The following is a 14,162-nucleotide window of genomic DNA, read 5'->3' as shown; positions in this document are numbered from 1 at the left end:
CTTGTTAATAATCAGAGTATAAAACAAACATCATGAGCCCATATTGATATAAATAAATGACTGGGGTGCCTGGGTGGCTCAGCCGAACATCCGACTCTTGCTTTTGGCTCAGGTCACAATCTCACTGTGAGATCGAGCCCCGCATTGAGCTCTGTGCTGACAGTCCAGAGCTTGCTTGGGATCCTCTCTCTCTCTCTCTCTCTCTCTCTCTCTCTCTCTCTCTCAAAATAAATATTTTTTTAAAAAGAGTCTGTTTCTTAAAAATAAATAACTCACTGAATACATAAATGGGGAAAAGAGACAAATCTATGCAGATTTTCAAATACTGTATATAGCTACTCACCCCTTTCCAGAAGGTTGGAGCTTAATTCCAAGCCCCCAGGTGGGCTACATTGGGTGACTCTTTCAAAGGTGGTGTGTAGGGAATGGGGAAAAGAGTAACTTTATAGTGGAAAAACCTGGCTGACACCACTTTAACCAAAAATCAGAGTAACTTCGCTAGAGCGCAGGTGGATGTGGGGGCTGCTGATACGGTGGGCTGAAAAGGACATATTGTGACAGTTATTTCTACCCCAGGCTAATCATGAGAAAAACATCGCAGAAACCCAGATCGGGGTGGGGGGAATGGCCAGTACTTCTCGAAAACACATCAAGGTTTTCTCCTGAAAACAAGAGAAGACTGGAAATCAGTCACAGACCAGAGGTGGCTGGGAGACGCGACACTCTGCGGCACCGTGAGAGCCTGGGCGGGATCTTAATGGAAGAACTGGCAAAATCCAAATCAAGTCAGGGGTCTACCGAACAGTAACGAACCAAGCTTAGCTTCTCAGTTTTGACCAATGCACCCCAGTCATATAAGACGTTAACAGTGGGGGAAACGGGGTGAGGGGTGCTGGGGAACTTTCTGTACTAGCTTTGCAACTTTTCCATAAATCTAAAGTTATTCTAAAAGAAATGAATTAAAAACAAATTCTCCTGGGCACTCCACGGGGGGGCCATTTAGGAAGCACGGGCCAGTTGTTCTGAGACAACAGATGGGCTCAGAAAGTCCACTCTAGTCAAGAGGGACACGGTCTCTAGCCTTTAACCCGAGGGTCTATCTCATCCCCAAAACAGACACCAACCGACCAAGCGGTTCCCCGTGCATCCTGAGATGCATCTAGTCCCCTCTGCAGGCACTGCCTCCCTCCCTACTCCTGTTTTCCTTTGGGGAAGAGGCCTGCGTCACGGGTTTGCATTTTCCACAAGTACGGATGAAGACAGAAAGCTATCTGGAAAATCAGATTAGCTAATAAGCTAGGCTGGAAATGGAACTCCTTTACTTGTTTCAAAGGGGCTTTTTAAGGGGCCTCAAAGCTTCCAGTTGAGATTATCTTATATAAAAATAAAACCTGTCTTTGGTGGTGGTTGTAACCCGAGTCCCTCTGCACTCAGACACCGAGACAGGTCTCCTGGGGAAGCTGTCCGTGGCCTCCAGCCTTTGCTTTTCATCCGTCCAACAGGGACATCTTTCCGAATTACCACGTGCTAACAATTCTGGAGTGCCTCCTCTGTACCGGGCAGTAGGCAGGAACTCTCCTTTAAAGATGAGGAAAGTGAGGCTGGCCTAAAACTGCTCATCTAGGAAGTACGCCAATGAGGAGAAACCCCTTCGTGGGCTCTGGGCGTGAGCTGCCTCGTGCCTGCCTACCAGCGGTGTGACAGGAGATTAATGGGGATGCGGACGCCGCCCCCGGGGCAGCTGGGAGACTTAGATTATCTCATCGGGAGCTCAGCACTGTGCCTGCCCAACAGTTAACACAATAAATATGAGCCCTTCGTGTCTCTCCAGGGCAGGGCCCTGTCAGTTCACTTCGAAGCTAACTTCCCAGGACGTTTTCTCCCCTTTGGGGAGGCTGTCAGATGCTACTCGGAAAATCATCCATGATATTTTCAGATTTTTCGGGAGACGCTCATGTCCCTTTCCCATTTTCAGCTTACATTTCTCCAGTGTCTCAAGGACATTTTGTATGGATAGAGATATAGATAGCTATCTGCGCAAGACCAGGCTGGTATCAGATCCTGATGTCATCAAGAATGACTCATGGGATACATTTAGAAAAATAGTCAAAGGAAGGAGAGTCAAAAAACAAAACAAAAAAACACACGAGAAACCCTTACTCAAATACAGAGCTGTCATTTTGATCTCCCCAAATTAGGATCTCAGTGATGGAACGGATGGTCTCCACTAGCAGGTTCCGGTTCTGTTCTGTGACTGTGGTGTTTTTGGTCAAAACGTGGTACAGATACCTGACGAAAAGGAAAGAAAATGAAGCATTACCAACTGAAATGGCCAACCAGGCTCGGTGACCGCCGGCGACGTTTCTGAGGACAACTAGCGGCCCTAGCTCAGATGTGGTTAGCCCAACTCCCGTCAGGAGATGCTACTCACCACCCAAGACACATGACAGACAGTGTTGTGAAGGGTTAACCAGAAACCCGCCAACCCAAGCTGATGCCGGGGAACCATCAAGCCCTTGAAGACGGCCATCCTCAACCTCCGGGGTGCAAAAGAATCACCTGAAGGGTGGATACAGTGGGGGCTGCTGGAGCCCATCTGGAGACTCAGAACCAGCAGGACGCGCGGGCCTTGTCACGCTCTCCCCACGTGATCCCGATGCTGGTGGAGCGAGGGCAGGCACACGGCCCAGGCCAAGAGTCTAGCATAAACCCCGCAGCCAGCCGGGCTGGTGCAGGGACTGAGAAAAGGCGGAGTCACAGATTAGGGAGGGTAGGTCCCCAAGCCAGTCGCAGGGGCAAAAGCCACCTGCAGTCAAGACAATCCCACGCCCATCAGAAGTGATAGCTGGACTAAACCCTGCAGCTGGAGGTTCAAGGCACCGACCTCAGGTGCTGAGTGCCCATCAAAGTTAAGTGGGTCTGGGAGGGAGGCTCCTGCACTGTGCCCCATGTTCCCCAAAGGCCTGGGCTGCACCAGGCCTGAGCCCGCCACCGGGGGAGAGGCAGGCCGACCCGGGCCCAGCCTCAGGCCGCTACTGGTGATCGGGACAACCGAAAGAATCACCGAGGCCAGTCCTGGGCAGTGTGGGGACTAGCATCTGGCCGAGTGCCCTGGGCGGGGGGGGAGGCACAGCTTGTAAGGGATGGCGTTGCTGCAAATGGCAAGAGCTCCTTCTCTTCTACGGCTGAGTAACAGTCCGTTGTATATACACCACATCTTCAGCCGTTCGTCAGTCAGTGGGCACTTGGGCTCTTCCAGAAGTTGGCTATTAGGGACAGTGCGGCTGTCAACACCGGGGGGCCTCTGCCCCCTCGAATTAGTCTTTTTGTATCCGACACAGACGGAGCTTGAGAGTGTTACACTAAGTGAAATGAGCCAGAGAAAGACAAATACTGTATGATTTCACTCATCTGTAGAATTTAAGAAACAAAACAAACAAACGGCGGGGGTGCAAAAAAAAGGGGCAAACCAAGAAACAGACACTTAACTATAGAGAACTGACAGGTACCAGAGGAGAGGGGGTAGGGGGATGGGTGAGACAGGTGATGGGGATTAAGGCATGCACTTTCCCAGGTGTAAAGTGTTGAACCACTCAATTCTACACCTGAAACGACTCTTACGCTTGTCAACTGGAATTTATATAAAAACTTGAAGAGTCGTTAAGACGGCGGGGTATCTGCGTAATTCGGTCGGTAAAGCGTCTGACTTTGGCTCAGGTCATGATCTCGCAGTTCCTGAGTTTCGGCCCCGCGTCGGCTCTCTGCCGTCAGCAGAGAGTTCACTTCAGAGCCTGTCTCCCTGTCTCTGCACCCCCCACTCTTCGGGCCCGTTCGATTTCTCCTCCCCACAAAAAAAAAAGTTAAAAAAAAGATGGTGACTCTCAAGGACGTTCGATCTCTCTCTCTCTCTCTCTCTCTCGCAAAAAAAAAAAAAAAAACGTTAAAAAAAAAAAGATGGCGCCTCCAGGCTAACTTCAGCTGTCACGGTTGGGGAAGGAAAAGGGGACACTAAGAGGAAGTGACTCAAGAAGGGTCACCTCCTGACTTCTTTTATGGCTACCTTCAGTTTGGAGGTGGGGCTGGTGAGAGCAAGGCAGGGAAAGAATAGACAGGATCCTGCCATCGAAGATCTCTAAAAATGGGTAGGGTATAGGGGCACCTGGGTGGCTCAGTCGGTTGACCGTCTGACTTCGGCTCAGGTCGTGATCTCGCACTTTGTGAGTTCGAGCCCGGTGTCGGGCTCTGTGCTGACAGCACAGAGCCTGGAGCCTGCTTCAGATTCTGTGTCTCCCCCTCTCTCTGCCCTTCCCATGCTCATGCTCTGTCTCTCTCTGCCTCGATAATAAATAAATGTTAAAAAAAAAAATTAAAAAGAAATGGGTAGGGTATAAAGAGGTAGAACCTTGCAGATGCAACAGTCAGGATGAATCGGCTTCAAGGGACTGGGTTTTATTTATTAATATTGTTGCTGTTTGTTTGATTTTAAAGACCGTATAATCAGTCACTTAATCATTTCATTAAAGATTGCATGCAACTTTTAACACAACAACTAGAACAGCTCTCCAAAAATAGAGATCTCCACCACCTGTGCCCAAATCTCCGGGCGAGGCTGCATATGGGCCTGGAGGCCAGCTTCCCCCTGTGCCAAGGGACCCCCACACGCTGAAGCTGATGGGGGGGGACCCGCTCTTGAATCCATGCCTCCGTTCCCTTCCAGCGCAATTTCGCCAAGAAGCTCAAAGAGCGGAGTTTTTCAAATTGTGCTTCACGGGACCCCGGCATCAGAAACCCCTGTTTCAGCTGCAGATTCTAGCTCCCCACCCCAGACCCACCGAATCTGATTCTGGGGTGCAGACCCCCAAGTCTGCATTCTGAATAAGCTCCCACGCAAGTTTCAGAGTAGTTGCGTCACCCACACCACAGCCATCAGTGACATTCTGGGTACAACCCACAGTGTGCCCCCTACCATGCCAGGGCAGGTGCTGTTGCAGGGGGGGAGGGGGGAGGAGGCAGATCCTCCCCCCTCTGGTGTTTCCTTCTGCCCAGGGGATGGAATCCATTAGCCTCCCACTAACACACTCCTGGCCTCGTAGGAAGCAGCGGCCTGGGGGCCCGGGTAAGCGGCTCTGCTCTGAAAAACCACCATAGGGAGAGGAGAGTTTAAAATCTTATGGTCAGCCCTGGCTTCTAACTCCTGACATCTCTTGGTGAAGCCTTCTGTGTTGAGAAGCAGGAGCTGGTGTGCTGAATTAAGAATATGCAGCTGGGGGCACCCGGGTGGCTCAGTGGTTAAGCGTCAGCCTTCAGCTCAGGCCATGATCTCACAGCTCATGGGTTCAAGCCCCATGTCAGGCTCTGTGCTGACAGCTCAGAGTCAGAGGATTCTGTCTCTACCTCCCTCTGCCCCTCCCCCACTCACACTGTGTCTCTCTCTCTCTCAAAAACAAGTAAACATTAGAAAAAAACTAAAATATGCAGTTGGATGAAGAGGCAGCGGCCACCCACATGGGGGCGGCAGGTAGCCCCCTTAGTACCGGAGCCTCCACCTTGAGGAAGTGAAACCCGCGGGGGGGAGGAGGGGGGGTCATTTTGTTTGAAGATGTAGTTTCAACACCCACGCAAAGGAAGGAGAGTCACGAGATTGATTACGTATGGATCCCAGAAGCTGGGGGCAGGGGTCATGCCATGAGCCAGAGGACCCGCTTCTCCATCCCAGGTGAGGGAGGCAGGAGGTAGAGACAGGGTAGCACCTATTTCCGTGAGGCTCCTTGCCCCTCACACAGTTTGTCTTAGGGTACATCTGGAACCGATTTTTTGTGGATGGTGTAAGATAGTGGCCAAAATTCACTTTTTCCATACGGATATCTAGTTGAGGCAGCATCCTTTGCTAAAAAGGTCCTGCTTTCTCCCATGCACTCTAATGTCCCCTCTGTCGTTTATCAGATGACCACACCTGCAGGGACTTTCCGAATGCTCTAGTTCCACTGATCTATTCATTACCTTTGTGCTGATACCATGATGCCCGATGACTGCGGCTTTATGATAAATCTTACTAGGTGATAATGGAAGGGCTCCTGACTTTTTTCCCTTCTTTCCCCCCCTCCCCCCATATTACACTGGCTATTTTTGGCCCTTTGCATTTCCATATAAATTTGAAAATCACCTACTCAACTTTCACAAAAACACTTGCTAAGATTTCCTTTAAGATTGCCCTAAATCTATAGCTAAATATAGAGGGAACTGACATCTTTACAATAAAGTAACATCATGACATTTACATTTCTTTCAGCGTTTGCTGCAGAGAGATCTTGCCTATCTTTTGTTAAGATTTACTTGTAGGTAACTGATGTTTTTTGATGGTGTTGTAAATGGCAGTGTCTGAAATACTCATTTTCTCGATGTTGGCTGTCGGTTGTTGCAAATACCCACGACATCTCAATCTCTAAATTTCTGTGATGATTGTACCTGCACCTTGCCTATCTTTTCACTCCGACTATGGCTGTGCCACAGTTTATGTGCCTCAAGTTTAATAACTTTCTGATTTTGAGTTTAACACTCATTTGAGAAAGGCTGAACACTTCAACAACAATAACAAAGGGGATGTCAATCCTGCCACTGCCCAGACATGAGCGCTGCGGGAGTGTAATGTATTTAGTTGGGTCTCTTCCTTTGCCATGGATATTTACATGGGGGAGCTCATGCTGTATATCATTTCCATGCCCATCTTTCCCCCTTCCCCATACTTAGGGTAGTAAAAGCATTTTTGTTACAACAACGGCGGGCATCTATAATGGCTACATTGTATACCGTTTAGAAAACAAGCACAGGAGTTACTCTTCTGCTGGACATTTGGATTCCTCATTGTTCAGACGATCAACAATGTTACCATGGCCGTGTTTGGGGGCAAGGCTGTGACCCTATCTGAGTTTCCAAGGGCACAAGGACAGATTTTTCTCTTACAGTGATCACTGGTACAAGGAAAACATTTTCTCTCAAACTCTGCGTGTGCACATTCTTATCATCACCATCACAAAACAGTTGCAGCCTACTTTTGCTCGGCCCTCCTGACTGCTTCAGATGTAACCACTAATTAAACCCTTACAATAATCCTGCAGGACTGATGCTCTGGGAAGCCAGGGCCTGCACAGAGTCCTGATAGAGGGGACCCAGACGGCCTGACTCCAGATCCCCTGCTTAGAACCATTAGAGTACAGAAAATGCAGACAATGCAGGAAACGCTATTATTAACCAAGCATTTACATGAAGTTATGAATGCCCTACATGCAAGAAAACCGAGCAGATAAACAACAAACCAAAAAGGCATGAAAATACATATCAGATTGTAAAGTCAGTCCTCATAACTGACTCTTACTCTGTTTCTTTGGACAACAGCCAACATCACGGAATCCCCAGCACAGGCTCTGTAGAACGGAGGCTCCCAGGATCAAAACCCTGCCCATGAGCGACCTCTACCTGGAGACCAGCTGAAGAGTCTGAAATGCCTGGCGAGTGGAAAACCACAGCCTACTGCCAGTGTGCAACCAACACACCGGAGGCTCCTCGCCAAGGACAATGGGCTGTAAACAAATTCTGCCCCACAGACCCTGCTCTCTCAAGAACCACTTATCTCACAGGTTAAACCATTATGGTCAACAACAATTATGTCCACTTCAGAGACGGACACACTAAGTTCATACGGGTTTTATGACTTGTATCAGAATATGCCTCTTAGATCGCTCCTACTGGAAGATCCTGAAACTGACCCGTAAGCTGAAGGGTAAGAGGAGTGGCAGAGGCCTAGACGAGAAGTCCACTCCCCCAAAGCCAGGCCAAATAACAATGTCGGGGGGCGGGGGGGGGGAGACAGAGGGACATAGAGCCTTTGTCTATTTGGTCTGCTCAGCACCGGGGGGTGGGGGGAGACTACTGCTAACAGCATCCACCCTGCGCCTTGAAAACCACCCCTGGTCAGGGCCCGGCCTTCTGGCCAGCAGCACAAGGCCCAGCTCCTCATGGGCTGCAACCAGACCAGAGGATTGGGGAAAGGTGTTACAGGCGGTGCTTCTCCCGATGAGTCACCCCAGAAAGATGTCAAACTGGGCCAGCCAGCGAGACTGGGTCTGAGATTCGGGGAGCTGGCAACCACACGAGGGTGTGGGCAGGGCTCTCGGCCCTACAGAAAGCCACAGCTCCAGGACGGGCACTGGAAACAAACTGGCCAGAGCAGGCTGGTGTGGAGAAAAGCCTGGCCAGACTTGCCTCTTACACTCACCCTGTGATAAACACTCCTTGATCACTTACCGTGTGCCTGGCCCTGTGCCGGCATCTAACAATTCCCAGGTGGACAAGACACGCCGGTCTCTGTCCTTACGAGGCTTACGTTCAAATGGGGAGAGGCAAACACATCACGCAAGAGCACTTCTGATGGCAAAAGGACATGCCTGAGGAACCCTGGGCAGCTTCCCGGGCATCTAACTCGCGGCCAGGATAAAGCCTGAAAAGCCCAGAGCCTCTAACAGCTGGTCTACCTCTGGTGATGGTAAGACTGTGCGTGACAGTGGGCACACTGAGCGGGACAGTGGGCACCACAAGTGACATTAGAGACGACAGTAGAGCTTCTTGCCGGCTGAAGTCACAGGGCAGTTTTTATGGAAGAACTGGTACTTCAACGATGCAGGTGGGCGTCTGGACGGGCAGGAAGGGGAGGGGAGCTCCAGGGGAGAGCAAAGATGAAGACAGGTGGGCGTGTGAGGTGTGTGGAACAGGGAGCGAGAGAGGAGGTCCGTGAAGCCGCACAAGAAGCACCCCCGGATTAGGGCCGGCTGCCACCCTCGCTTCCCAGGAGGCCGAGGGGACGCCCACCTCCTGCTGGGCCCTCCCCCAACCTGCTCTCCAACTCTGGCTGCACCGCGGCACTCTGGTTAATTCTTCAACGGCTGCCCACTGTTCTCAGCCTGATGTCCGAATTCCTTCACATAATTTAAGGAGATGTCTCTGTGACCTCTCCCGCATCATGAGCCTGCTGTGGGGTCCTGCACTGCCCCCTCACCCCACGTACACCACCCTTAGTGAATAACCTGAGCCTTTCTCTCCTCCAGGCTTCTCAAACATGGTTTGGTCTGCCTAAAGTATCGTCCCTCCCACCCCACCCCTACAGCCCGGCACACCCCTCACTCTTTACGTCCCCATTTAGATGGGTGTCTGCCAGGCGCCTGGGTGGCTCAGTCGGCTGAGCCTCTGACTGGATCTTGGCTCAGGTCTTGATCTTGCAGTTTGTGGGATGGAGCCCCCTGTCGAGCTCTGTGCTGACAGCACAGAGCCTGTGTGGGATGCTCTCTCTCTGCCCCTCTCCCACTCGTGCGTGCTCCCTCTCTCTCTCTCTCTCTCATAAATATATATTTAAAAATAAATAAATAAAATTTAAAAAACTTTTTAAAAACGGGTGTCTGCCTACCAAGGAGGCTCCTGACCCCCTAGCCTGCATTACAGGGCCCTCATGCCGAACTGGATGGATGGGAACAGAGTCTAGAACACTCCGACGGCCTAGAAGAACTCGGACCTGACACGATGGGTGCTTGGGCTCATTATGAGTGATATGGTGATTATGATATCTTAAAAATTATTCTGACAACACTGTACCCTTAAAAATAATCAGTGCTCTCTTAGGCAAAAGTAGACTGTACCAGGAATACATGACCATTTGCCTGCTAGGTATACATTCCTCTTCTCTTTGGGTAATAACCCCTGATTTTCCCAAGGGGAACCTCCCCTGTCTCTCATTCTCTGTCCACTAGCTTGGCGGGGGAGCTGATGCCACCCCAGCTCCAGGCAAGGGCCGAGTACAGCACCAAGGGTCAAGGGCCAAGGGTCAGGGATGGGCATGAGATCCCCAGGTGGTCCAACTATACTCACTTCTGACTTCTGCTGGCAATATTTAGAAAAGATGCTCCCTTTTCCCCACGGATTGCTAGACGGCTATGATGTAAGCCTGGAGCCCGCTAACGATGGCACCAACACAGGAGATACGCAGAGACAAGAACGGGAAAGAGACAGACTCTGACAGCTTTTGTCTGAACACCTGCACTCAGCCGTGGCGTAGCCAGCGATCGGAGCCAATCCCTTCCATTTGGGGCCTAAGGCAGTTCTAGGTGGGTTTCTGTCCCTTGCGACCAAGACTGTGGACCCCCACACAAAGGTGATCAGAGTGAAGGCAACGAAATAGCCTAACACCACAACAGTCCTACCAGCAGCATGCTAACTGGCAGTTTCTGCTAAAGGTGATCTCGCGGTAGCAATCCTGCAAATGCGTCAGCAAAGATTTTCCTTGCTGGTGGGCATTCGGCAGTCACTGTCACAGCCGTGCCACCAGTGTGGGCAGCACACCACCCACCCGTGACATGTAGCAAATAACCTCTTACTATCTCAGTCTCCCTCAACTAAATCGCTAACTCAGGTCGGTAGACAAAGACCACAGGCACACAGTTTTCCGTTATTTAGCAAAAGTAAAATCCTAACAGGCTGCCTCCTTTCCAGAGTGAAAGCGGAGAACATTATGACGAATAACGTGGTTCCAAAGCAATTCCGGCTCTCTCTGTATTACCCTCTCAATTTTTCTTTACATCTCGAACTGTTCTTAAAAATAGTCTGTTTTGAAAAGGGGGAGGGCTCCTAGATGCCCTGCATGTCAAAAAAAAATTTTTTTTTCAATCCTAAATCCTTTTATTTACCTTAATCTTTCCACCCACACTGCCATGAATATATTAGGACCTGTCACTTGTCAGTGGCAGCCTGACCAATTTGTATCAGGTGCCCAGGACTTTCCCAGTTTTAGTGCTGAAAGTGCCACGTCCTGGGAAATCCCTCCACCCCAGGCACTCCGGGATGGTCACCCTTCGTGTCAGGTGAAGCTCAAGTCCCATTTTACCTCCACCCTTATTTCCTACAACCACCAGCGCCACCTTGAAACTCCACAAACCCAGGGTCTCCCTGCCCACAACCCTGCGGCCCCACATGATGGCTCCTGCTTGTCCCTGAAGACTTTGCTCTGGTGTTGCCTCTCCCAGAAGGCTTCCAAGGGTTCCTACAGAACCCTGGACCTACAGAGATCCCAGCATCTGTCACGCTGTATAGTCTGGGCATTATGGCTGTCTCCCCACCAGCCTGTGAACTCCCTCAGGGAATGAGCTGTTCTGTACCTAAGGCCCAAGATGTTTACTATCGGAGCCAAATGAAGAACGTCACAAGCGCTGGGGTGAGGACCAGCTGTTTACGGCACTCTTTTCCAAGTCATCTTGGGATCTTCCGAGTCCCACACCGATAGGTAAATCGCCGAGTTGCTCAGACTGTAATACGGATTAAGCTCATCTGCCTGACCCAGGACAGGCAGCTTGGGTTTCCAAAAGCACCCAATGGCCTTTCAACCTAAACAGTGAAACTGGGCAGTGCCCAGATACGTAAAAGGAATCTGAGAACCTTTACCATCCCCTTGGCTGCCCAGAGGGTAAATGCTCCTTTGGGCACAGAGACTGAGCCAAGTTGCGAGTCGCTTCCCAAACCAACTTGGGAGGAAGTTTCATTCAGAAAGACAGTGCAGTGGGTACAGGCATCAAGGGCAAACCCTGGCTTTGACCCGTTTCAGCTGTTGTCACCTTGGGGCAAGTGACAGCCTCTTTGAACCTTAGCTTCCCCTTCTATAAAACGGAACCCAGTAACAGTTCCTACACCTCAGAGACTCGCGAGGACTCAGGAATAACACACACAAGTCCTGAGCGAGGACCTGGCAGAGAAAATGCACTCAATAATCATTCAGGTACTTGACAAGGGCTAGAGTCAGGCAGAGCTAGGGGAAAGCCTGCAGGTGACTGGACGCTGGCAGGAGGCCCAACCTCCTTTAGATATTCATCCTTCTCTGTCTCAGACACATCCACCCACTCTCTAAATTCCTGAAATCCTTACGCCTCTCCCTTTCCAGTCCAGCTGCCCTCCCGTTTAAGATTCCTGGCTTCCCTACACGCCCCTACCCTGTCTATGCCTCTCTCCTCCCTGTGTCCTCTCTCATCACCCCCCACCCAAAATATTCCTTACTACATCCTGATCCCTGCTGCCTCCTACTCTTCAAGAATCACACACATTTATTAAACGCCTGCTCCACGCTAGAAAGGACACAGCTGAGAAGCAAAGGATCCTCACCCCTGGCCAAATGAGAAGCCCCATCTAATTTCCCTCCCACCAATCCTTTCCCTGAGCCCCCATCTTCCTTCTACTGCTCCCCGCCTCCCCCCTCCATCCTTCTTCCTTCCCATTAGTAATCTTGGGAGCTCCCTCCGGAAACCAGTCTATTTCTTACCACCAAAGGTTTGCCTTCTCCCAACTCAACTGCCACCCCACACACTATATTTTCCTCCCTGGAGTCATTCCCTCTGCACAACTCTCCATTTTCCATCAGCACCTCCAACCCCCCCCCCCCCCCACACACACACACCAAAAATTCCAGGTTTGTCTACATGTTCTGCACCTGTCCCAATTCATTCATTTTTTTTTTCATTCTTTCAGTAGCCACTGAGCTCCTACTGTGTGCCAGACACACAGCACGAGATGCTGAGAATACCACTGTGAGCAAAAAAAGGGGGTCTCTTCTCCCCTGGCAGTTAACAGTTGAGGAGCAGACAGAAAAGGAGCGAAAACAAGCGGGGTAAGTGTAGACAGTGGAGCTATGCATTGAATGAAATCAAGAGAAAGATCAGATGGAAAGGAATGGAGGTGGGTAAGCACTTGAGGCAGGGTGGTCTAGGAAGGCCTTCCCTAGCTGATAGACACAGTGACCGCCATCAGCCACCTACTGTGTAACAGACACGGGATCAATGTCTCTCCATGCATGACATGACTGAATTCTTGCACAACGGTTCACCATCCCCATTTGCAGAGGGGGCACCAGAGGCTCAAGGAGGCCAAGTAATCTGTCCAAGGTCACACAGCCATTAAGTGCTGGAATCAGGATCTGAATGCAGGTGTGATGCGCTCCTGCTTCCCAGGACCACGTCTGCCACCTGTCCTTCCCCCAGAGCTCTACTTCTGATAGTCCTCCCCTTAGTCTCCCGCAAGGGGGGAAAAAAAATATTTTCATTACTGCCGTTCATTGAGCCCTCGTGCGTCCTTCCAGTTTTGCGTGCATTCTCTTATCCTCCCCTCAAAACGATAAGAAGCAGGTGCTGTCACTATACCCGTTTTACAACCGAGGAAACTGAGGCCTAAAAATTCACGCACTTACGTTCAAACCCTGATCTGACTCCTGGGTCCAGCTCTCTGACTCCTAAGCTGTCCAGCCTAAGAAGTACCACCCTGGTAAGCTCGGTGCCCACCGCTGCCCCCCGGCAACAACGAAGTCTGCATCCATAAACTGAAATCTCCTCCCCTTACTTTACAGACGAGGGTGCCGAGACTCCGAGAAGCTAAGCCACTTGCCCAAGGTCACACAGCGAGGAGCGACGGTGTCAGGGTTCGAATCCAAGCGCCCTGACTCCAGAGCCCTCGCTCTTAACCACCATGCAGTCTTTCCCGGGCGTCTCTCTCCGCCCTCCACCTCGCTCTCACACCTCGCAGAGGCCCCGGCCCGGGGCTATGCGCCCCACTCCCACGTCCAGCCCCGCGGCCTGCCCCCCTCACCCCCCAACAAACACACTCACTTGAGGTGGTCCAAGGAGTGGATGTTGCGGGAAGACTTGCCGTGGCCCCCGCCCACCCAGCTCCGCGAGCGGCCAAACATGTCGGCGGCCGCGACCCGTTGCGCGCCTCACGGCCTCATGCCCGAGCGGCCGCAGCGGCAGCACAAGCGGAGGAGGCAGCGGCGGAGGTGGTAGAGGGACCGCCAACCACCTTCCTCCCCGGCCCACAGCTCCGCACTGACATTCAGCCGGAACCGGCCGTTCGACCGCCGCGCTTTACGACCGCCGCCACGGGGAATGCTGGGAAATGCAGTCCTCCCGCGAGGCCCCCGCCGAGAGGACTCTGCAAACGAACTACGAGGCCCGGCGTGCATCACGCACCTACGGACCTGAGGCGGAGCGAGAGGAGAGCCCGCAGTATCGTATGGTGGGCGGGAATGGGAAACCTGTGCGCGGAGCCTTGAGGAGGGCATCGGTGAAGTTGGGTGACTCAAAGTAACC

General features: G+C 51.5%; 1 protein-coding gene across 6 annotated transcripts in view; it reads right to left on the bottom strand.

Annotated features, from left to right (window-relative positions):
• The window catches only part of CLEC16A (C-type lectin domain containing 16A), a 201,399-nt gene extending 187,453 nt beyond the window's left edge, over nt 1-13,946 (bottom strand). For 3 of the 6 annotated variants that reach the window (XM_049638244.1, XM_049638247.1, XM_049638245.1), the window contains exons 1-2: nt 13,683-13,946; nt 2,161-2,289 (exon numbers count right to left, since the gene is read on the bottom strand). In XM_049638244.1, coding sequence (XP_049494201.1) covers nt 2,161-2,289; nt 13,683-13,762 — 209 coding nt within the window. In that variant the 5' untranslated portion in view covers nt 13,763-13,946. The remainder of the gene's footprint in view (nt 1-2,160; nt 2,290-13,682) is intronic. The other 3 variants (XM_049638248.1, XM_049638249.1, XM_049638250.1) reach the window with 1 other exon arrangement.
• Between the last annotated feature and the right edge of the window lie 216 nt (nt 13,947-14,162).

The sequence above is a fragment of the Panthera uncia genome, chromosome E3, assembly GCF_023721935.1.
Source record: "Panthera uncia isolate 11264 chromosome E3, Puncia_PCG_1.0, whole genome shotgun sequence".
NCBI classification, from domain to species: domain Eukaryota; kingdom Metazoa; phylum Chordata; class Mammalia; order Carnivora; family Felidae; genus Panthera; species Panthera uncia.
The sequence above is the reverse complement of the archived record's forward strand: the minus strand, read 5'-3'. Positions and strand labels throughout refer to the sequence as shown.